The sequence below is a fragment of the Streptopelia decaocto genome, assembly GCF_964273445.1.
Source record: "Streptopelia decaocto genome assembly, chromosome: 1".
Taxonomy (NCBI): domain Eukaryota; kingdom Metazoa; phylum Chordata; class Aves; order Columbiformes; family Columbidae; genus Streptopelia; species Streptopelia decaocto.
In genome coordinates this window covers 189,896,679-189,921,973 of record NC_138663.1, presented here as the reverse complement: position 1 = coordinate 189,921,973, position 25,295 = coordinate 189,896,679, and the positions used below count along the sequence as shown (strand labels likewise).

At 41.1% G+C, this 25,295-nt stretch overlaps 1 protein-coding gene across 8 annotated transcripts in view; it reads left to right on the top strand.

Moving 5' to 3' along the window:
- Positions 1–2,473: 2,473 nt before the first annotated feature.
- The window catches only part of PAN3 (poly(A) specific ribonuclease subunit PAN3), a 103,251-nt gene continuing 80,429 nt past the window's right edge, over positions 2,474–25,295 (top strand). For 4 of the 8 annotated variants that reach the window (XM_082043218.1, XM_082043214.1, XM_082043217.1 and 1 more), the window contains exons 1-2: positions 2,476–3,895; positions 16,672–16,793. In XM_082043218.1, the coding sequence (XP_081899344.1) occupies positions 3,481–3,895; positions 16,672–16,793 (537 nt within the window). In that variant the 5' untranslated portion in view covers positions 2,476–3,480. Of the gene's footprint in view, positions 3,896–16,671; positions 16,794–25,295 lie in introns of all 8 variants that reach the window. The other 4 variants (XM_082043213.1, XM_082043216.1, XM_082043215.1 and 1 more) reach the window with 3 other exon arrangements.

Here is a 25,295-nt window from a genome sequence, read left to right as displayed (position 1 = left end):
TCTCAAGGATTTCTTTTTTCCTCCCCTCCACCTCTTATTTTTCATCTCATAATGTTTGGTTCTGCCTTTCTGCCAGAGCTCTTAAAAACTCTGTCACTTGGCTATGGCTGAATGTGTGTATACAGGAGTATTTCTCCATTTCTGGGTCGAAAAGCACACCACAGTTATTAGTTGACTACAAAGTGGGACAAGACCCAAGGGCATCTATCTGTTTCTCCTTCATCTTGCTCCCTGGATCTAATGCAAAGTAAATCTGGGTATGTGCCCAGGAGAGGAACAGCAGTGTTCTCCATATAGGTGCCAGCTTCAATTCAGAGAGGAACTAGTTTTGTGAAAAAAATGATAACATCATCAATCACTACTCTGCAGGAGTGCCCAGTAAATCTCCATGCACTGCACGAGGCGGTGGAGCAAGTTCAAGTAGACAGCGAACGGCCAGCAGGACTCCTCAGTGCTCTGGCTGAGCAGGAGAAACAGGCAATAAAAATAAAATTTGAGGGGAACACATGGTTGTGATTAATGAGAAAGTGTCAGGCTCCCATATGGACATGAGTCAAGTCCTTACATATAGTTAACAGAACTAAAGAGACAGGAGAGGTAAGAGCTTGCTAGAGCCACAAAAAGAGGCTCATGCCATCTTGAGCCTCTTCGCATTATTGGCCAAGAAAACACAGAGAAGATGAGGGATGCTTCCAAGCCGATTTGATGCTCAGTAGCTCAGGTACAACGTACCAGCTTCAGTGGGGGAGAAGCCGAACAGCCTTGGCACTGTACCGCATGTCTCATTGTTATCTGGGCACTCTGGCTGGCAGGATCAGGTGCTACAGCTCAGTCCCTATCTCAGCTCTTCCCGCATCCGGTGGGAATGTTTTCAGCCTGAGCTACAGCATGCAGACAGGAAAAATGTGGGTCGTGTATACACAAGCCCATTTGTGTCCTTGTTCCTAACCTCACTGTGCACATGTGATATTAGACATATGCATGGATCAGCAAAAGAGCTGTGGGAAAAGCAGTCTCACAAGCTTGAAAACACAGGTTAGAATACACTTCAGCGGTGGGAGTGGTTACACAATTGAAGTCTTTGCTTGGAAGAATTAATTTCATGTCCAACCAGTTTACCCAGAAAAGGTATTTCCCTATGTGTATCATGAAATCTCTTGTAAGATAACTTGATACCATTAAATCCACAGTACTAAAACTCTGGATAAAAGATCCACAGGGCTTGGGAAAGCTGAGATTTTTCTTCTCCCTTCATTAACATAATTCTGTGGCCCTTTCCAACTTCCTCACACATACGTATAACTTGTCCACTGAGTCTGACCCTTCTTGAAGGGGAGGTTTTTCTAGGGGACATCAACCCTGGAATAAGGGCTGGTAAACAGGCTGCTGGTAAGGGGGCTTCAGCAGGTGATACTGGGTTCCTCTCTTCCCCCATGCCTGGCATCACCTCAGTACAGCATCTTCCACCTCCCATTCCCCTCTATGAATCCACAGACCCCGGATGCCCCATCTGCCTGAGACCTCTGCCTGTGCTGGCACCTTCCCAGGATAAAGGGAGAAAAAACAATGCACTCCCGGGCTCTCCCTTTTCCCACTGCAGCAGCAGAGGGAAGTTTTACCTGTGAGCACCTGTGTGTAGCTACAGCAGCTCACAGTGCAAGGAAGCCCATGGTTTCACTCCTCAAAGGGGTAACACTATGCCAAGGGGCTGATCGATACACAACTAAGTAGTCCTGTGGGTACCTCAGCTAAAACAGCTGGGACCACCTCTCATCCATGTACTAAAATGATTTCCATTATCTAGGAAAGTACAAGTTGGGGTTAAAACATTTCCCATGGCTGAGGTATTTATGAGGGCTTCCTGTGGTTTGTGTCCAAGCTCCTAACCAGAGATTTTAATGGAGACATCAACAGAGCCCTCCCACTCTTTTACGTACTTTATTAAACTTGTAGGAACACAGAAGCTGTGAGCTTTTTGCCATCCAGTTGAAAGGAAGCAAAAGGCTGAAAATTGTTGGGGAATGACAGAGAAATGATACCCTTCATCTTATTTTCTCGGGATACCAGGCTAGGACTTCAGCTCTGACTCTTGCAGCCTTGCTCTTCTCTAGTTTTCTGTCCAATGTTATTTTGTAGACCAACCACCTTTTTTTCCTCATCTGGTTTATAAGCTTGTAGAAGCCACGCTTCTGACTGCACAAATGTTGGTCTTGAGACATCAGTTTAAGGCATGCTTGCTTCTTAAAGTCTTTAAAGACTTTATCTGAGGAAGACTTTGATTTGTTATGACATTTAAAAGCTCACTCATTTTTTTACATTTCTTTTGCATATTCTGTCAAGGCATCTTGGAGGAAGGCCCTGATTTCTGATTTTCTTTTCGTTTTTAATATGACTGAAGACAGCGACCAAAAAAAAAAAACAAAGCAATCTTAATTCTACAGTAATTTTTTTTCTTACCAGAATGTCAAGTGTGCTTTAATATGTCATGTTTTTCCACTATATACATCACTTCAGCAATAGCACCACAAGCTATGCCAACAACATAAGAAAAAAAAAAAAGTCTTGAGTAGCTTAGCAAGTGAGTCACTGAAAATTCACATAACAAAATTCTCCACGCTCAGGGGAAAACACTTCAAACATCCCCTTAAAAACACCAGGCACGCCAATTCAACGCCTGGAGAGGGAGAATCCCTCAGGCTCCTCTCTCACACAGCAAGCCGGGAAAAGCCAACGGGCTGCCCTGTGGTTTTCAGCAGGAAAGAGGTGTTTTGGGGGGTAAAACGGGCTGAGACATTGCTGGGAGCGCCGGTACCCCGACCCCCACCTCGCGAAGGGGAAAGGCGGGAGTATCAGCTTGAGAGACGACACGGGAGCCAAGCGGCCCCGGCCCTGGGCTCCGCTTTGTCCCGGCCCCAGGGCACGAGGGGGCGGCAGGGGGTCACCCGCCCCGCTGGGACGGGCGTTAAGCTCCGCAGGCCGCGCGCGACGGTTAACGCCCGCGCGCGCGCACCCAACCAAGCCGCTGGACACTGTGCTCACTCCGCGGCGGCCCCTGCGCCCTCCCGCCCGCCGGACACCGCGCTTCGCCGCCTGAGGCTGAGCCGCTCCCGCCCGCCGTCCCCCCCTCTTCGGACTGCAACCCCTCCTCAGCCCCGGCTCGGCGGGCGGCTCGGCTTCGCCCGGCGGCCGGCGGCGCTACCCAGCATGCCCCGCGCCGGCGCAGGCGCGCCCGTGCGGCCGCTCAGGAAGAGGAAAATGGCATAAACAACCCTGAGCGCCGGGACCACTGAGGAGGCGCCGCCGCCCCCGCCGCGGGCCGCGCGGCCCCTTTAAGAGGCGCGGAGTCGCCCCCTCCTCCCCCTTCCGGAGTCGGAGCCCGGGGTGACGGCGGTTCCCGCGCCCCTTCCCCCTCCCCGCCCCCTCCCTCCCGCCCTCCTTCCCCATGGTGTCGACCCCGGCGGCGGCGGCGGGGCGGTTGCCATGAACAGCAGCGGCCTGCCCTGCTCGTCGCCGTCGCCGGTGGTGGGGCCGCCGCCGCCACCGGCGGTGGGGGTCGGCGTGGCGGGGCCGGTGGCCGGCGGGGCGGGGGCCGGCTGCGGCGGCGCCGTGAAGCTGAAGTTCTGCCGTTACTACGCCAAGGACAAGACCTGCTTCTACGGCGAGGAGTGCCAGTTCCTGCATGAGGAGCCCGGTACCGCCCCCGCCGGCCCGGGGCCCGCCGCCCCCCTCGGCGGGCTTCCGCTCGGCATCCCCCCGGCCGCTGCCGCCGGGCCTGGCTACCCACCGCACGGGGCCAGCCCGGGCTCGGCGGCGGTGGTGGGGCCTAAGAAAGCCGAGCTGGGGGCGGGAGGCGGCGGCGGAGGCGGCGGGGGGCTGGATGGCCCGCGGCTGACGAGTGAGTGCGGCGGGGCGGCCTGGGGGTGGTGCGGTGTGGGGCGGCGGGGGGCGGGCGGCGCGTTGTTCTTGCTCCCCGACACGCTGTGGTGCTACCGGAAACAAATAACAACAGCCATGGTGGCGGCAGGGGTCCCCGGCCACCCTCCCCGCCGCCTTGCCCCCGCGTTCGGCCTCTGCTGGGCGCCGCGGGCGTCTAGGGCAGGTCGGGCCAGAGCTGCGCCGGCCGCCCCGGGGCACGCGTGGGGGACACGGCCGTTACTGATGGGGAAGGAGCTGGCAGGTGTGTTGGAAGGGGCTCCACGCCCGGCTGGTTTTGGGGGGCGCCTGGGCAGCTGCCCTTTGGTCATCTCCGTGCTAGGCACGGTGCGGGTTCGCTGTGCACCTCTCTGCCCGAAGTCGGGCTGGGAGAGGGGGTGGTTGCAGGGAGGCAGCACTTTCCCAAGTGGTACCCTTAGATGGGCTCCTCCAAACAACTCGTTCTGAGTTGCAGCTCAGTTTTAAACGTTCCAACTGAAATGTTATATTAAAAAAAATACAAAATAGTTTTATAAATAACTATATTTACATTATCTGCTACTGTGAGCAGAAATTGCCTCTTACTTTTTTCTTAAGGCTTCATCAACCTTCATATGCAGCCCCTTCTCAGATGGTGATTGTTCATTGCCTGTATGCCATGCAGAGTGGCATTGCTGTTACTGGTTTGTTATGCGTCTTCCTAATGTGCAGTCTAATAGTTAGATGGTGTTTGCAGTAAACTGATTTTAGTCACTATTGATTTTGTAGGTAAAGCAGCACTTTGCAGCTAGGAAAAGATGCTCCTTCAGAAATGTTATGCTGCTTTTAATTAGCATATTAAATTTGGTTGCATTATTGATTTCTGTCATAAACCTGGCATTTGTTTACATTAATTGACTCAACTAGTGAATGGCCTCAACCATATTTTTTGTAAAATTAAGATACAACTGCACTGAACATCCTGTATGTATGTTTTTAGTGCTTCATACATGTTTCGGGAATCTGCAGCTGATATTTTGCCAGGTCTGGTGAGCTTGTGCCACTTAGCAGTATTATCTCGGTAGTTGGTAGCTTGTCAGTGTCTTACAGTAACATAGGACTGTCATGTCTACCCTTTCAGGAGGAGCCTATAATATAAAATTGCTTAATGCTTTCTATTAAAATACACTATTTTCAGACTTTGGTCATTTTGTCAAGCTTCAGTTATTCAAACTGAAGTCTGTCTTGTGCATGGTTTTTTATTTTTGTTTGTCTGTTGTTTTTTTGTTTTTGGTTTTTTTTTTTTTAACAGGTAGATATATCTTGGAGAGATTCAGTAGTGATAAGTTGATCTTTGTTCAATTTTTCTTTCGGACAGAGGCATGAAATAGACTTTTTCCCTATGCAAAAGGAAGTCAATAAACTGTTAAACTAGGGGATATTCAGGCCTGTGGGGAGGATACACAGTTTGGCTTGGGGGTAAAAGCACCTATAGGAAGGCTGTTGTTGTAAGAAAAAGTTCCAAAATTTGCCTTAGCCATAAATCTAAGAAAATTCAGAATTTGTGTGTGCTCAGAGGTTGATACTGCTGTGCACTTAAATTATTTGAAAAACTTGCTTCTATTGAATGTATCAGAGGTTTAAAATTATGTAGAGCTCTCTGTGATTGCACCCGCTCTGGTGTTATCAGTGATTATCTGCTGGGAAAGCTACCTCACTTGAAGTGATAGGAGGCAAAAGCTTGGTAGAAGAAGATCTCACAGGAAGGAGACTAACTAGAAAAAAAGAGTAAGAAAAGGAAGGAGAGAGAAATTGAAGAGGTGGGTAGTGGGACCAGTCTCACTTCTAAGCTTCTTTGCTTTGGTATGCATTTGTGAAACAAATAAGGAAAATAGTTGTTCAAAATCTGGAGTTGATACGTATGAGTACTGACAAACTAATATCTAAAATCCTTACCTTTCTGATGACCTGTAGTATTAACAGTATGATTTCCAAATTAAATTAAAGTTCACTTTCTCTGGATATAGAAAGTAATACACAGAGTTGTATTAAATAATAGAGTTCTGAGTATAAGAACGTGAAATTTGGAATTGCCAAAAATCACCTGCCTGTAAAGTTTCACTGACTGTCTTTCCCAATTCCAAAATATTTAGTAACTTGCACTTATGTGGCTGTCACCTGCTCTTCCTCCTTCCTTACTGGACCCCAGCCTCATTCAGTGCACAGAGCAGATAATTCTCATTGACTAATTAACTGTGTAGTCCTATTTATTGTTAAAAGTGGGTCAGTGCCTCATTCTAACATGTGTGTTACTCTAATCCTGCTTTGAGTACAGGATTATTAATTTACTTATAGGTTTTTCTGTGGTAATCACAAAGGCTCCCCGAATACCAACTTATTTTCACAACATAGGTGATGGGAACATTGGGTGATAAGGAGGTGAACAGTGGAAATACAAGAAATACTCCAGTGCGCAAGTATTTCACTATGAGGGTGTGAAGTGGAATGAGCAGGTGACATCCTCGGAGCTAACCAGGAGATGCTGAAGGAGATATTGCATGATGTGTGGTCCAGCTGTTCTGTGCCATAGATATTTTGGATACTGACATCTGACAGAGATTCCAAAAGTGATCAGATGTTCTTGGAGGAAAACCCTGCTTGATATTATTAATTGCAAAAAAATCATCTTTGAATCAGACTCATCTTCCTCTACATGTGGCTAAGAGCCTGCTGAGAAATCCTGCTTTATCCTTGCCTCATGCTTATGCTTTTGTTCAAGTATCCGCTGCCATCCTGTGTTAGAGATGAGGTAGTGGGCTAAATGTGGCTTTGGACTGACTGTGTGGCTTTTTAACGTTCTTGGGAAGTGAGACTGACCATGCCAGTGAGCTTTGCCTACACTCAGAAGTTAGCACAGACCTCACTGTCTACAATATAGGAGACGTAGCTGGTAATATCTGTCTAAAGTTTGATTTGAAAAAAAAAAAAAACCAAAAAAACAACCAACCACCAACCAAAAAGACCCAACCCTTTTCACAGGACCTCTGTGACACCGAAAAAAAAAAGTTTTCTCTGGATTTGTTAGTTGCCAAAATCCACACGTGGTGCTTTTCTAGTAGATGTATATCCCATGCATCAACCCAGTGAGCAGCCGTGGCAGCAGCACCTCATCTGAGAAGGCTGTAGAAGCAGCAGAGGTGAGGCAATTACTGTTACTTAGCATTTAGGGGAAAATGTAGGATTGATGAGTAGGGTTTTAAGGAACAGCCCAGGGAAGGATGAGTAGGTAACATAATAGCATGAAAAATTTCTCCTCTTATATCTGCTCTCTGTTCTGTCCGGAACTTCCCAACTTCTCTAAGATGCAAACCTGCCATGCTGCATGCTGCCACCTCCTTCCTATGGCACTGTCCCTTGTTGACACAGCATGAGGGAATAACTAGAGAAAAATGTCATTGTGGTATTAAAATGTATCATGTCTATACATAAGCTGGACAAGTTAAAATTGCACGGGCACCTGCAATTGTATTTGTTAGCTTTGGAGTAGTTTAACAATGTAATTATTCTTTTGCATGTAGATGTTGTATATTAATAGATATGAGCTAAGGTATGGCTCTAAACATTTGCTAACTTCCACCTTGCCTTTTGCATAGTGCTTGCTCTTTCATCTTGTCTTTGATGCCTATAAATACAACCAAAACACAGCGGCCCTGAGCTGGGAGTTCCCTGTGCTGCCTGGGCCCAGCGGCAGCAGCAGCAGCGGTGGGTGGATGGGTGGGTGGTTGGGTGCTGCTGAGCTGCCGGCAGAGGAGCTGGCTGTGGCGTCTGTGTTGCTGCTGCCTGCCATCCCTGCGCCAGAGGTTAGCTCACCTGTCCTTGTGAGATATTTCCATCTGGCTCTCCACCAGAAAGCCTTTCTCAAAGTCCTCCTAGGAAAACTGTAATCAAAATATAGGGCCATGTTTCTGCAAGGTGCCTGTGATGCTTCCCCAAGTGGCCTCACTCTGTGTTTCTCCCCACCTACTGAGAAACCCTGTCTGGGAATAGGCTTTATTACCAGCCTGTGGGAAAGGTAGAAGGGGGCACCAAGGGTTGGGTTGCATTGGGCTAGCCTAATAAAAGCATCACAGATATTTATGCACCCTGTCACCTACGTATTACAGGGCTGGTGACAGCAGCGGTGGGTAGAGTCTGCAGCAGTGGTGGGTAGTGGCCACTGCTCTAACAACTCTGTATGTAATTGCTTGGTGGTTAGTTTAGTAAGCATTACAGCTTAGGTTTTGTGAAATCCATAAATACGCTAGGCTTGGAGTCTAAATGCCTATACATTTGTATATATACTTTGTTTTTTAAAAGGTGTTTAGGTCTTTACAAGTCCATTCCTTTTTTTTAAACAAAATGAAGCTGTGGATATAGAAAAAAATGGGAAGATAAGCTATTCAGCAAAACAAATACTAAAGGTAATCTGGTGGATTATACTTCTTAATGCAGTGAAACAATGGTCAGGATTATTCTAAATCTGGATTTTTCTTCTCTTTGGTAGCATTTTGGTATTTACAGCTTGAAGTATTTAGAAACAGGCAGTTATCTTAAACTTTTAAATGTGAAAATGTGAATATAGTTGTGGTGTGTCATATAGAGGTCACTTTTCCCTGTGTTTTTTTTCTTCTTTGCTTGTATACAGAAAATAGGTATTATAGTGTGTGGTGTATAGTTGTGAATTATTTTTCCAAACTTTTTTGTACTTTTTGGAAGTGATGCTCTATGGGTTGTTGTATACCTCAGTTTTCTTTTTAGAGAGAAATTTCCCCTTCTAATTTTCCTGATGAGTTTTCCAGGACTTGATACAACTGTTGTCTTGTTTTGCTCTGAATATTGTTAAGAAATGAGGAGACAGTTCTGAGAATTGAAGAGACTTCTGAGACATTTGGAGTAGGTTAGAGACAACAGAGAATTGAGGAGTGAAAACAATAACCAGTTAGAGATGCTTGGGAGAAAATGAAAATTACAGATTTCACTTAATCACTTTTTGTCTCGCATGTCAGCTCCAGAAATCAGGAAATTAGACGTGGATTTTTTTTCTCCTTTTATGTGTTTCATGTGGAAATGAAATGAGGAGGAGAATTATTTGGGGGAGTGAAGGAAAAAGAAAGGAGAGAAGGAAAAAATTCTCAATCTGCAAAATCACATGGGATTTTGAGGGGCAGATTAATCATGAAACTTCAAAAAAAAAAAAGCCCACAACCCACAATTAATTGCCTAGGAAATGGATTGTTTCTTTTTATATACTTTATGGGTTTTCATTATTGTATGGAAAATCATTCAAAGTCCAGATATTCCACAGGAATTACAGATACCTGAGGAATACTGGTAATTATTTATTTCTGGTAGTGTCCATTCTGTGCTGGGTATCAAAGAACATAAAGGAAGCGCTATTATTGTTTGTAATTGCTTTTCTGCTTCAAAGGCAAAAAATGAAAGCAAGTGTGTGTGGGGGATAGTTAGATCATGTGAGCAAACTCTGTATGCTATAGCTTAATAACTTGAAGTTCTGATAATTTTTTTTAAGATACAGATCATCCCCATTTAGTTTCTATCTAGCAGATATTAGATAACTGATTTTTGTAGGTATCACTGTAGGAGTGGGCCTTCAGGAAGCATTTGAATGGCCAGAAAATAGTGACCTTGGGGACCAGCTCAGAAGGAGTTCCATATGTAAGGAACCACCTAGAAGCAGATTTAGACTTCTGTGGGAAAAGTGGACAAATGGTAAGTGAGGTTGGGGTGATAAACACAGGCAGAAGCATTTCTGTAGAACCTCAAAAGCAGAAAAAATAATCTTGGTTGTGAGGCAACTGAAGAAAAAGGGGGTCAATGGAGGGATTTAGATAGTAAGCTGATGTGGCTGATTTTTTCCTGATCTGTTGCTTTCTAGTCAAGATGTGTAATGCATTACACCACCAGAAAAATGGTTTGGTGTATTCACTGTGTATTGGAGATGAGTTGGAGTAGATTATGCAGTGTGTGTGTGTTCGTTCCATGAGTCTTCCAGGAGTTAAAAAAGTTCCAGTTATGGGATTGTTTTGTTGGTCTTCAAACATAGTTTGTGCTTAGAACTTATTTGTATTTTTTAATTTACTTCCTAACAGCCTTTTACTCCTGAAGTTGTTTTTTTTTTTTTTTTTTGTTTTGCTTTTTTTTGTTTAAGAAATTGAGAATAGAGATTTAGAAACAAAGTACAGATATACAAAAGTGAGATTAGAGACATGCATTGTACAAGTTGTTGTCAGGTTGGTTATGCGATATGCAACATATCTACCCTATACATATCTACTACCCTATAGTCTGTGGGTAGACTCTCTTGACTTCAGCAATTGGCAGGAAGACCTTTCTTTTATGTGTTCTCCCCCAGTGCTGTGAAGAACGCCCTAACATTTTGATCAGGTTAGCTGCATACATTTCATACAACTAGTTGTATAAAAAAAAGTTGTTTTAGGTACAGGGAGGCTGTTGAAAACAAAAGCTTAAACATGTGCTTTGAAAAATTCAATGCAGTTATCAAATAATTTGATGCAATGTATTAGGAATTGTGATAGCTTTTGGAGAGGTTTACCTCTGAAAGCTATGATATTGAGTAATTACATTACTTTGAATTGCTGTTTCTGATAACAGAGTAGTTCTGATTACTCTTTTTCAAAGTATAAATTTTAATTTGTATTATCACTATGCTTTTGGACTTGGTCCATGAGGTGGACTCCTGCTGCTCTATACTCTGTACCAATTTTTTATAGAGCAAAAGGATGACACCTGTCCTTTTTTTCAGTCTTTATCAGATGATTTTATGATATGTGAGATAAATTTAAAAAAAAAAGACAGCCCAGTCATTTAATATTATGGTAAAGAAAGACTGCTGTTTTGCTTTCCTTGCCCATGAATATCTCATCGCCTAGTGGGAGTGTTTGTAAATAAAGCAGCATTTCTGAAACTGTTTGGCTTCCTCTCTGCCTTTCAGCCAGCTTGGTTTGTTCGAGCTGTCTGCCCTCCAACTGCCTCTGTCACCGCATCCCAATCCAGGCAGGCGCTTTTACTTTCTCTCTTCATGCCTGGGGGTGTAGTTCACTTTCTTTGTCTGTTGTCTCTGTTCGCTGATTCCTAGTCTGCATTTCAAAAACATTGCTTTAAATGAGAGAGGCATAAAAACGCTGGAGAATCCACTTTCCCTAGCAAGTCACAAGGGTGGTGACACTGCAGAGGAAGCAGCACTGACATGCACTTACTAGTATGTGTAGTGCTTGTGGACTGTTACAGAGGTGCACAAGTGAGGCTGGCATTTCAAGCACATGATTACTTCCTGATAGAAACATGTCAGTACAAAACAAAGTAGGACAAACGTAAGCTCCCCTGACACCTCCATGTTTCTGGGAGACTAAAAGGGCACAAGTCGTAAATGACTTGCCATGGACAGGCTTTGTATAAAAGTTTTATTGCGCTCGTCTTAATATCAGGTTAACTATCTCTGTGTAAAATTCCACTGGAGATATGTTACTGTAGTTTTTACTGCTTTATATCCATCAGAGATAACACCTTGTCCTTTGTATGCACATGTGTGCAGTGAGTTTATGATTCAGTCTACCAAGCTGTGTGAGGTGAAAAGTGCCTGCACTGTAGCAGTGCTAGGAGTTTAAGTCAAGATTACCTATATATGTAAACTTTTTTCCCAGCATAAAATAATTGTTGTATAGTTTTTTTAAGCATTGATAACAGTGAAACAAATTATTTCAATCTGTTTTATTACCTCACCCAAAAACCTTTAAACTCTTGTTTTGAAAAATATGTTCAAAAAAATCTATTGTGATCTTACTTTAGCCCATTAATTTTGGACCAATATATCACATTACTGTAAAGGATCCTTTTTTTATATAATAACAGTTTATATATAACAGTTTTTGATATGACCAGTGCTGATACTAAGTTCATAAAAGAAGCATTATAGGCTGTTACAGTATTCATTTACTGGTTAGTAAAATGTTTGAATGTCTTAGTGTTAGTATTCAGATACTGCTGGTGTTGGGCAAGATGAGCATTAAACTAAAAGCAACTGAAACCCACCCATTCTGTTGGAGCATGTTTGAGTTCATCACAGTAGTAGTTGAGTACTTAAGCTGGGATGAGACCTTTATTCCTGAAAAATGTCTTTGTATTAAGTAAGGCAAAAATAACTATCCGTGGCTTTTTCCCCCCGCCTCTTTGCCTGCATCTGATGGGAAGCCTACTTTCTGCTAAAATTCAGTGGGAGAAGAGTTATGTAAGGAGATATTTATTTTTAATTGCAGTTGTCACATTGAACTGTAGTGTTACTCACCAAGCAAAAAATTAATAGATAATTTGAGTATGAAGTGTCTTCTGAATTTCTCAAGATCTTTTGTTTAATTTCTTTCCAGAATTGCCGGACTGTAACTTCTGGCTTTAATATTGGTGTGATTTAGAAATTTCTTCTTATTTTCACATATGTGCTTACATAACATGTTAGCACTTTTTCCCCACTGGATTCTTAGTTGTTCCCTTGCACATCCACATTTTCTTCTCAGACCTGTCTAGTCAACCTTTCTCTTTATAAGGAAGTTGTTGCTTCTCTGCAAGGAATAGTCTATTGGAAATGTAAACTTCAATGCATGGATAGTACGCTTATGAAATGGAAAGGCACATTCCTTTAACAAAATAGCCAACTCAAGACTCCCAAAATTATCATCTAAACTTACCTAAAGTTATAAGCAATGCTTTAAAAGATAAAATACATAAACCTTGGAAGACGTTTTTTTGTTTTTCATTCTAATAGTGCTACGTGCAGAGTGTTTCAAAGTGTGTACTTGCAGTTGTTATGTAGGAAAGCTTTGGAGAGACACATTGAATGCAGTGTCTGATGCAAATTAAGAAACATGTGAGCATAAAAACTTTATAAGCAGTAAGATCTTCTCTCTCTTTCCAGTTTGGACTTCTGTTTTCTTTTTAATACCACACTGCTTGTGTGGTGAAGTTTGCCCGCTTCTGAAGACCTTCTCCTGTGATAAATCACTTAGCTTTTTCATGCTCTGAACCACTGTGGTCTTCCAGAAGCAAGTGAGAATTTATGATGTGCCAAATGTTTGGCAGAAGGAGCATAAAAGCCGCCTACTCCTCATGGAGAAGGCCTGATGCCAAATACAGTAAACCTGCCTTGGCTGTTTGGTATTTGCTGAGCTTTCATCACTGTAACAGCTGAATGTCCCTTCTTTGAACAGAAATGGAGTACACAGTGAACACTTTTTTGGGTCTGTAGGATGTGCAGGAATTACTTTTTTTTTTTTTTTAATACCTGTGTAACCTGCATCTTTTCTCTGCTAGTCTTAATTTTCTTGCTTGTGACTATAAGGAAGATAGTTGAAGAAAGCTAGTGTTGAGTTTTCTCTTGAAGGCAGTAGTTGTACTTATCACTTCTAGAGCATTCTGTTCTAAATACAAGCTACTGCCAAGAAAACTGCCTGCTGCTCTAGTCAGTTTACCTTCTGATGGTTTTGATTGTTCCTGCACAGTATGTTTTCTTATGGTCTTGGTCCCTTAGCTAGAGGTGTGTTTGTAGACTGTTCAGAAGAAGACAATAGAAAGCCTCATAGTTGAAAGCCACGCTGAAATTACTGTGGTTAGTGCAGCAGGTGGAACACGGGTAGAATTCAGTGGTATGATGGTGGATCAATGTGGAGTACAACAATTTGTGGTAACCCCACAAGGAGGCTGATTAGCATGGCCAAACCATTGCACTTGGGTAGAGAGATAATCTTCATACAGCTAGATTAAAGGAAACGTTTAGGAGTAGCTTTTCCTGTCTGGAGTATTCAGTTAGATATCAGTGTGCCAATAAAAAGCCTAAATTGTAGCTTTGAGCAGCTTTAGGTGGTTTGGATTGACTGCTGTTGCAGATACTAGCAGTGGAGAGGCAGCAGCATTTGAGCAGTGTCAAACATCAACTTTTGGTCATTCCCAGCAGCATCCTCAGCCTTGCTCAGCTCTGAGGTTGCTGTCTGAAGCCTGCTCCTGCTTCCGGCTTGAGCTGCCTGATGCTGAGGTTGCAGCAGCGAGACTGGGAGCAGAGAAGCTAGTGCTGTATTTGTGCCCCAGCAAGGCTGCTGGCACTGGCTCCAGTGCTTGCTTTGGGTAACTGTAGCTGTATCAGTCGTCTTGAGTTATTGGAGGTCAGCTCTGGGGTTTCTTCAAACACAGAGGACTCTTTGCATGCCTTGCTGCTGAATGTGGCCAAACTTGAAGGCTTTCACTTGCCTCTTTCCAGTTCTAAGGGTTTTGTGCATTACCTGTATCTGTACATCAGAGAAATGAAGGTACGTGGGTTATCATGTTGACTCTAGCGTAGTGAGGAGCAGTGGGAGAGGTGGAGAGAATCAACTCTTTCTTCTTTAACAAAGGCTAAAGGATTTGTGAAGCTGATGCTGTAATCTGAAGGAGTTGCTTGCTAGTTTGTTAAAGATTGGATATAGTCTGGAGTTTCTGACAGAAGTATAAGATGAAATAGCAGATGTAGTCCTGAAATTTTATGGTGTACCTTGAAATGACAGTTGTTCCTGGAAATTAAACAGTTTTTCTTGGTCTTTTACAGTCAAGATGTAGCATAAAAACCACAGCAGTTTTTGATAATGGCCGAAATGCAAGCAGAGAAAGCTATATTGGATATGCATTTTTAAAATATATAAAAGCCACAGTGTGAACCCTGAATAATATATGGGCAAACTAGACTGGAACTACTCATAACTAAACATGGATTTGCTATCTTTTGATTTTCTTGTATGAACAAGTGCTAGTATTGTTCACAATTCCAGAAAACAATTGTGTTAAAATGCCATCCTTCATGGTGTGAGTTAAGGACTGATCATAGCAGGTAGGATGAGACAGTAATTGGCATGACTGAAGACATTAATATTTTCCCTGATCCAATAGTCCAACCATAAAATACTTCCATAAAATACTTTTCACAGGCTTTTGACTGTAAATTTCCCAAATAAAAGCAAAAGAGGGACACGTGTTTAAAAGACAAATCCAGAAAGTTTTGTCTTTTTTAGTGCTGTAAGCAGGAAGACTTCTGAAGTTTGTGTGGCTGCTCCTTTGAAATTGTGAAGGAGGATGTAGGGCATGGGTAGTGGAGTGAGATCTATTTTCCTATTCTCTTGGATAACTTCTAAAACTTAAAAAAAGAAATAATGTTGCAATTCATTAGTAATTAACTTCTTTAATGTTCCTCAGGTGTCTCCCTCAAACATTCAGAGTATGGAAATAGTGTTCTAGATTTGACAGCAATACTTTAAGAATCTCTTTGGCTTGCAAAGCTGATCTGTATTGCCACTGAAGCATTCAGTTTGTTTGATCTCTCCCTATTTGATGTGCTGCTGGTGTTATCCCTGGTCGGTTAGTTCACACAGTTCCAGTCTTGGGGAGTGCAGCTGGGCAGTGGTTCCATCGGTCTGTAGTTTAGGTGCTGCCAGCCCTTCTCCAGCCCTTCCCGTGATTTCATCTGGCTCTACTTTTGCCATTTCCTTTGCCTGCAGCATGGAAGTGGCTCACCAGGTGATGTAGTCTCTTTTGGAGGGAAAATTCCCATTCTGATGAAATCTGAGGGGTTACAATCTGTATTCCTTTAGCTCTGCCACAAAGTTGCATTTATTTCCTTTGAGGATTAGGATCAGGAAGTTGCTTCCGTGTGTCACCGTCTGGCTGCGTGTCCTCCCAGTTCAAGTCAGATACTTTGGTACAGGATGTTCTTCTGAGTTGGACGTGTGCCTTCCTACCTTGGAGCTACCAATTACTCATGCCTGTTGGCTTGCAGTGGGCTGGCCATACTGATTAGTGTCTTTATAATTTGCTGTGTGTGCTTTTGTGGAAGCTTAATTTGAACTGCAGCTTGTGTACTATTGTAAACTCTATGGTGGTGTTTTTTTTTCTTTTTTTTTGGTTATCAAAGTGATACCTGTTTGAGTGTTTTGTGCTACTTATGACTACTTCTTGTTCTCTGTGTTTCATGGTATTGAATTCATGTATTTGCCATTAAAGTACTGTACTTATATGTCAAGGCCCTTGTTTCTATATAGAGGATTAGTTTCTTCTTATATCCTTCACACTTGCTTTCAGCCTAAAAGATCTTTTTTGGCCACATTTCATAAAATTGTTGCCGCTTTATGAAATAGGAGATAATAAAAATCGTATTATGCTCTTAAGGAAGCTTTTAAAATGTTTGTGATTTGTGTGAAAGGACTTGGGATATTTTAAATGCATATTTTCTATGTGTTACCTTTTGAAAGAACTAGTACATACGATTAAAAGCTCAACACCTACATTTCCAAGATGGATATGCAAGAATGTAGGTTTTCTTAAAATAAGCTTTCTGCTTTTTTTTAGTTGATTTATTTTATTTTTCATACTACTTTCCCTGTAATTCTTGTTTCCAAAGTTCAGATTCCTCATTGTCTTTGTCAAAGCTTTTCACTTTTTTGCCTCCTTCTGCATTTGTGCTGTAACTTCATGCTGCATATGCTGTCATTTAGCAACCTTTTTGATAAAGTTTGTTTTTCATTCTGTGCACGAACATGTTTTTAGTTGTTTTGGTGAGAAATAGGTTTGAAATACAGTATTACCAGTCTTTTCCTATTTTACCTCCCTGCCCCCCCAAAAAGAAAGAAGTAAGCTATATATATATGTATTTTTTTTTTTTCTGAAACAAACATTTTTCTTTTTTTATTTTAGTTCCTGGCATAGATGGCGGTGGGTTAGCTGATGCCAGTCTCACGGATTCCTACTTCAGCACCAGCTTCATTGGCGTTAATGGATTTGGAAGTCCCGCTGAAACAAAGTATCCCATGATGCAGGTAATTCAGTGAATTGTATAAGTGTTTAGTTAGTTATGGCTGGCATTACATTAAGAAGGGAAAAATGTTCAAGAGGCAAGGAAAACATTGAGCCTTCTGGTATGTGTCGTCTTGTAGGGTATACAGAGTACATACTCATTTCAATCTTGCAAATGGAAATGAAACAGTATCATTGCTTTAAAATTAGTCCATTTTTATTGACACTTACCTGAGCTGTTGCTTTCGGCTTTGCCACATATAACAACTGTGTTTCTAGATACAAAACCTAAGTGAGTATCTATTGAATTAACACATGAAGTACTATAACTGCCTCAAATTGTTACGCTTTTCAAAAGCTGGAAAGGAGAAGGTCTCTCCCTCAAAAGTTTACCAAACTGGTTTCTGGTAAATGAAAGAGAGCACAAGTCAAACAGTTCACACTGAGTCCTGACGACAACAACTCTCTTTTTTTTTTTTTTTAATATAAAGGAAACTCTCCTTGTGAGCTTACTTTGATCTCAGTTGTGGCTGTATTGTGGATTGAAAAATAACTCAGCAAAAGGTGGGAAATAGTTAGGTGTGTTCCCTTTAATTTCTTTTTTTCCACTGCATGTTTTTGAGAAGGCTGGATTTTTCTCATTCAACAGAATTACGAAACTATGGAGAAGTTTATTAGTGACAGTGAGGCAGGATTTAAAAAGAAAAAATATAATCTCTGATCGTGAAGTGTATTGGAAGTTACGAATTTTGGTATCACTGAGATCATATAATTTTATTATTTTAGCATGAAATTGTTATTTTTTTATCCTACAGCAACATTGGTGTATTTCTAAACACAATTTTTAATTATAACTCTTTCTTCTAGAAAGACAATAAGGCATGCATCTAACATGAATGCTCATAGGATTTTAAAATACTACTGCCTGTGAGATTACAGTCAAGGCACTGTATTTCTCTTTGAGAAAAGAGAAGAAACTGATGTGCCTCTTACGCATTGGAGGCTAAGGACAATTATTTCTGAAGAAGGATTTGGTTAGTGTTGAAAAAGTGCTTACAGGAATTAAACTGCAGTTTAAACACCATTCTTATTGATTTTTTTTCCTTTGAATAGTATTTTAAGTTCTTGTTTGCATAGATAAAACTGGTAGTGCTATCTGTTGTGATTGCGTATCAGCTTCTAAATTAAGTTTGGTTTGAAATGGAGACTTTAAATCTGATAGATTGGTGTGTATGTCAAGGATACAGCTTTTACTCTCTGTCTGAAAATGTGCCCAGATTTTGTCACTTGATTAGACCTTTGCAAAACTGGTTTATATAGACCCACTGTAGACCTCCTAGTTATTAGATAATTTCCTGAAGATGGTGTCTGCATGTTCCAGCTTGAGTAGATTCTTGCTGTTACAGCTCTGGCCTAATCTAGGCCTTGCCTGAACTCCAAGCAGGAATGCTGATGTGCTTCATTTCCTTCTTTCCTTTCGTTCCAGTTCAGACTGATGCAGCATGGAAGTGGACCTGTATTTAGTGAAGAGTGCTGCATTCATATTAATTGAAACAGAGGACTATATAAGAGAAAAAGAGATTTGTGTTGTGGTCTTAGAGAAACTGAGCTGAAGATAAGGGAATAAGGAACTAGGGAAGACTTGAGCAAAGGCACTGGAGTTGAGATGTGATGTTGGGACACTCACAGCGTGGGCACTGTAGTTGCACAAGTGAAACACAGAGAAATTGGAACAAAGAAACAAGTTAGCATAATGCAAAGATGGGGCAAAGTAGGCTGGAGAGAACAAATCCATGTGCCTATTTCTCCCCAGATCCTTGAATCGAACTATCAATACTGGAAAAAGAATGTTCTGCCATTGATTGAAACATGAAGAATCTCCTGTAAAGTATTTCATTAGCCTTTCAGTTTTACTTTTGCAGATGAAAACATGAGTTCCATCTATGACTTACTTAGTCATCTTTGGTGGATCTGTGCAGTTCACAAATAGGTGCATCAGTGATGCAATATGAAGAAGTGTTTTCAACTTGTTTTTAAAAACAGAGAAATTGCACAAACATGCAAATAAACACACAGCTAGAAAAACACTAAGATCACTTGTAAGATAGTTAGACATTAAGAAATATTAAGTTTAGGTTGCCAATATAGCCTTGAGGTTACATATAAAGTTGTATTCCTCATAACACTGTATAATATTTTCAGTGGGAAAATTATGAGTTGGACTTGTTCAGGACACAAGATGCATGATGCATGTGTAATGAGCATCCATGTGATAGTCAGTTAAGTGTTCATCTTACAGTTCTGTGCTTTACTACTGCATGCTGGTCATAGTCTTCTTGTGAACGCTGTTGGCAGTGCGCTTTCCTCTGCAGGTTGCAATTATGGTATCTGACTTTGCAGAATTCTTTCCTTATGTAAGAAGAAAGTCTGCATTTTATAGAGGCATGGGAAGAAAAAGGATGGCAATTAAACAAACCCCTCCACAACAGTGCTGGCAAAGAGACTCCAGAGTTTTAGAAATTAACGTGTACAGATTGAAGTTGAGGAATGGAGTTAGTGGCCACCTGTAGAAATCTTGGTTCAGGTTGCTTAACTGCCCTCGGTCTGGCAAAGATAACAATAGATTTGGTCTCTTCTGGGTAGTGCTTATTTTGTTTTACCATGAGATGGTCTTTCTGAGGTCAATGCTTTATTCCCTAGATACCTTCCAAAATAATAATCAGGGATTCAATAGAGGAGTCTTCTTGACTGTTCCTAATAAATCTTCAGAATGTGTTTGTCATGTACAGCAAATAAGACTGAGGCTTGTTGAAAAGGGTATGTGACTGTGTATACTGGGTTTATCAGAATGCATATGTAATGGGGCCAAATTGCCTCAAGCAAAGATATATCCAGATTTTTGCAATCATCATGTTTTTGTGTACACTGCATAATCTGTGTTACAGTATTAAGCAGCAAAAGGAAGGCAAGTAAAAGTGGATTGTATCCTGATGAATTGGGGAGGGGATGTGCTTCTTTGATCATAAATAACATAGGTGACTAGTGGTCAACATTTTTGGAGAATGGATATTTCTGACTTGGAGATTTCATTTGTATTTGAAGTATATGTTATGAGATCTACAACTCCTTTTGGTTAGATTAGTGGTGAAGATGCAATTAATGGTAATGCTCAGTTTGCAGTGGGAAAAAAAAAAGAATAAAAAAAACTTTTACACAGTTTGGAAGAGGCTGGATTTTAAGTGGTCGTGGCTCTAATCCTTTTTTCTTCCTTTCTGAAAAATATCTCTCTGCCTCATTCTTCCACTCCTACCTCAAAGGTCTTTGCTATTAGCCAACCTTTGACTGCCCTCCATTGGCCTCTTCTGTTGTTACTGACTAGTTTCCTATTGATGAGTAGTGTCCTGTCCTCATTGGTTTGCATTTTCCCATAATACAGTTGTTTCATATGTCTTTTCTTGCCTGAATTTGCATATGCTTTCATATTTTACATTAGCTGTATTAGCTTCCAGCTTAGCAAAGCATGTATTTTTCTGTTTTCCCCTTCTCTAATGACAGAGCAGGCGTGCACAGCACATGTCCCACAGGCTGCATGCTGTCCCCAAAGCTGTTCCTTTCCTTTGTAGTGAAGCAGCAGCTGCCAAGAGACAGGCACAGGTGTGGTTCAAGAAGCAGCTTTGTTGTTTTTGGCATTCCCAGCAGTGAGGAGGCAGGAGCTGGCTGGCCAGGATGCCTCTGGTGCTTGTCTGTTCACTCAGTTGCTCTGCTCGTGCCACTTGGCTAGTTGATGTCTGTGTTCCTCTGACATTGGTGCTCCCCTTGAGTAGCTGATGGCTTGCTCAAAGATACAGGTGGTATGGGAAGGAGCTTTAGCAGTATTATGTTGGGATGGTAAAAGGATGTGATTAGTCTGAGAAAGTTCGTAGCAGAATGAGGCAGAAGAGTACCTTGATGTTAAAACTTCTAATATCATATTGAGCAATTTGGTTGTAAGAGCATAAGACAGTAGATGTCTTCATGTACATTACTTCACAGAAATCCAGTTTTCCTTATTTTGCTAGGATGAGATTTATAACTACATGTCTTCCATTGGACTGCAGGTAGTGTAGAAAGTAAGAATCACAACTTTTCAATTAATCACTAATCAAACCATGAAAGGACCTAACAGTCCTTTTTAGCGGGGCCTTTTGTGATAAGGCAAGGGGCAATGGTTTTAAACTAAAAGAGAGGAGATTCATACTAGACATCATGAAGAATTTTTTTATACTGAGGGTGGTGCAATGCTGGCACAGGTTGCCCAGACAGGTGGTAAATGCCCCGTCCCTGGAGACATTCAAGGCCAGGCTGGACGGGACTCTGAGCAACCTGATCTAGTTGAAGATGACCCTGCTCATTGCGGGGCAGGGGGTTGGACTAGATGACTTTTGAAGGTCCCTTCCAACCCAAACTATTGTATGATTCTAGTCTTCCGTATTGAAGTTGTCAAGGCCAAGCAATGGGGAAGAATCGGTCTCGCTTGCTTTCACTGTGCTAATGTTGGTAAACTAAGTGTTCTTCAAAAGCCTGAGAAGTAGAGACCATGCTCACTTCAAAACCTTGCAGCTGAATAAGCACAAAGCCTTTTGTTCCCATTGCTGCATCTGCCAAGAGTAGAGTAATAAAACTCTCCTTATAGCACAGAAGGTTGTAAATGTCTTCAGTTTTTAACTGTTGAGAATTGAGTGGAACTACAGGCGTGTTATTTTAAATATAAAATTATGCAGTTGTTTACATAATCCTTTCTGAAGAAATCCAGTTGCTTTAGTTCAAACAGTTGTGAGTGGGACATGCTGTAGATGGTGCCAAATATGTTAACTGTCGAAACAAGTTTTGGATTGTTTAGAAAGGAAAGTAAAATGTATCACCCTTTGTAGGTCACAGAATCTGACAACTAAACAATTATTTGTTTGGTTGTGACAATCTCACTCTTTTGTGGGATGACTTATTTTATAGTCCAATTAACATTATTATAAAAATTACAGAGAAATATTCTGAAACATAGTTCCAGTAGAACAGTATGAAGAACATAGGTTGTGACATAGTACAGAATATTTTGAGATAACATACTTAACATAGGAATGAACCTGAGCTAAGTGCTTATTTTCTCAGTGTTAAGGCAGGGGATGTGGAGACAGAGGGAACAAATACCATCTCTTATGTATTTTGGGGAAAAGAAATGGTAAAGAAGAAAGCAAAACCTCTCTCTTAAGATAAGCCTTGTAACATATGCTGTTTAAAATTAGATGTAATTCTGTAGAGCTAACCTTTATTCATACTCTATCTTAATGAGAAGAGAAGGAGAGAAGGCTCAGGGGAATCTCATCCATGTAGACAAATACCTGAAGCCAGGGTGCAAAGAAGATGCAACCAGGATCTCTTTGGTGCCTGGTGGCAGGACCAGCGGTGATGGGCACAAACTGAAACACAGGAGGTTCCCTCTGAACATCAGGAAACACTGTCACTGTGAGGGTGACCAAGCACTGACACAGGTTGCCCAGAGAAGTGGTGGAGTCCCCCTCATTGGAGATAGTTACAAGCTGTCTGGACATGGTCCTGGGCTCTAGGTGGCCCTGCTTGAGCAGGAGAGCTTGACCAGTTGGCGTCCAGAGGTCCCTTCCTCTCTGAGTCTGTGTGAAGTGTCCAATCCTCAAAACTATTATTAAAATAGCAACCTGATATGGAAATTATTTTTACAGTGATTATGTTGATTAGCTGTCAGTGTTTTCTTAATTTCTATGTGAAAATAATGTTTTTTTTTTAAAAGACCTTATTTTGCAGTGGTTCTGATAAGGAAATGTTAGTATGCAATAGGCTGTCTTACCTCTAGGTAAGATACTAATTCAGTTTGACAGAAGTTTCATTTTTGACACAGTACATTCTCACATAGTCTTTTGCTAAGATGAGAGGAGTTACTTTAATCCTGGTGCTCAAAGAAAGAGTAAAAACTTATGAATGAGCGTATTCCCCTCCTGTAACTTAATTGCTTGAATATTTGGGAATTAACACAGTATTCTGAAAAAATTTATTTCTCAATTTTCCTGTGAAATTCAAGAGCCTGTATTTTTGTTACTGGTGGTAGGCTCAAACTTAAGCTGAAGCCTCAGGTTAAATCTTTGGACAGCAATGAATGTGGCACTATTGTTATGCAGTAGCTTTCTTTTGAGTTGTGAACAGAAACAACTTTAATTCATTTAAAGGGAGAAGGGCAGGATGTGTGTCAGTCAGCCTAGTTGAATTTTAACTAGTGCTTAAAGAACCTCAATAAATCATAGCAATAGGCAGACAAAGAAAAGGAGTTTATATGGAACTGAACGATATTGGTGTGGTGCTTGGTTACTACAAAGTTATCTTTCTGTATTAGCGTACATATGGTGAAAGTCAAGATGTACTAAAAAAGTCTGAAGCTCTCATGTGTGTGCTTGCTTTGCCTGGCAGGCTTAATAGGAATGAATAGTTTTTCTTCTGTTAATGGTTGCTCTTACCTTCCTAGAACTTTCATCTTCTGGGCTTCGAGTCTTAGTGATTGCATTCTTCTTGAAATTGAATTTGTATGGAAAATAGTTCAACATCATTAGAAGAGATTGAGAAGTGTTATTTAAAATCAAAACTGCCTTCCGGAAAACACAAATAGTACTTGGGTGTGGGGGGTTTTTTGTTGTTGTTGTTTTGTTTTTTTTTTTTCCTTTCAAGACATTTTCAGCCTGACTTGGTAAAAATCAGATGCAGGAATAACCTTCGTTATGACTAACTGCTTTTGGGTGTGGTAGAAGTTTTAATATTAAAACAGTTTAAAAATCCTTTACTGATTACATGCAGGACTTGTATGAATAATGTTAAGGTAAGAAGCTTGTGCATGTGTAATAAAAGTGAGTCAAATGAAAAATTAATGAAAGCGAGTGGTGAAGTGCAGGCTTTTAACCTCGTTCAAGGTACAGCTTGCAAGCAGTTGTTGAAGCAAGAGCTGCCCAAGATGAGTGAGGGAATCTTTGGTTTCTCAGAATCCTGGTTCATGTAAAATATGTTTTCACCTTGAACAAGACTTGACTTTGTAAAAGCACAGTCGATGTTTGTAGGCTTTGTTTGCATTGTTCTTTTGGAATCCTGAACAATGTGTTCTGTGGCAGTCTGTTGTCTCTCTTGTATGCACTATGTTTTTAGTGATCGTATCAGCACTGACTTTCATCCCAGCAGTCACCTATTCACATTGCAAGTCTGTTCACTGAATGTTTAACTCCTGTACTTGAACAGGTAGAATATTGATGGCACAGAAGTGCTTCATTCAATTTTTAAGCCACATGCTTAAACATCTTTGATACCAAGTCAGATCTCAATATTGTATTGTTCCAACAGAGCATTATCTTTTAAATGAAAATTTTCATGAAAATCTGAGTGTTACAAATAGATTTTAACAGTATTTTGTGTGCAAATCTGAAAGGTTCCCTTTGGGAAATGTTTTCACAAGTCACTTCCTCTTATAAAGGATCAGTGTGGATGGATCAAATGTCCAGAAAAGGTGTATAATAGAGATGCTTTTTAACAATTTGTGAAAAAGTATCTAACTTCTTTCCATTGCTTAGTCAGGAAGGGATTATGATATATGCATAGTTGAGCTACTATAATTCAGAAATTATTTTGATGACAGTGAGCAGGACAAGCACCCCTGAACTTGGCAAAGCCTATTAGTTTAGTGTGGATCTCAGAAAGTGTTACCTTGTTTTGTAGAAACAGGTAAACTTTGTTTCAGTAGAGGCATCCCTTCTTTGTAAAGAATAGCTGATTGCTAACCTTTTAGTGAGAGTTACATTGTGTCAGTTCAGTGTAGTTAGGAACATGAGACACATGGCATCAAAATAAGGAAAGCGCATATAGCAAACAGCTTTCTTCATTTAAGTCTTTAGAAAGCTGAAGGTTTGTTGTGTTTATGTGTATACCTGTTACACATATTGCCCTAGGACATCTGCATGTGCGATAGCTCTGCTTCATATAGTACTACATACTTGTACTGAATGAAGAATTGTATCAGAGAAGCCTGAATGATTGTAGAAAGCTTGCTGTAGCAATGGAGCACAGATAGTGGAAATAATACATCGGGGATTAAAGCACTGAGGGATTGAGCATGTTGAGAGGGTAACATTTGAAGATACCTGCTGAAGTACCTAAATTTTATCATTTTATCAAAACTTTCTTCAACTTAGTTTTCTAATAATGCAGGCTATTTTTTTTTTTTTTTTACAACTTGCTTTCCACATAAAAATTACTTTACATAATGTATTAGTCCTTTTAGATACAAGTATTAAGAGCTGCAGCTTCTGGCGAAGTCTTTGGTACTATGAAAACTGCAAATGTTGAGAAACTTGAATTGCAGGAGGTTTGCAGTTCTACCATACTGGGTAATGTTCCAGCTTCTGTTGGTTATTCTCTGTTCTTACCCAGTTTACTCTGGATTATTGTTCTTTCTGGTCAAGAATTAAATGAAATAGCATTTAAGT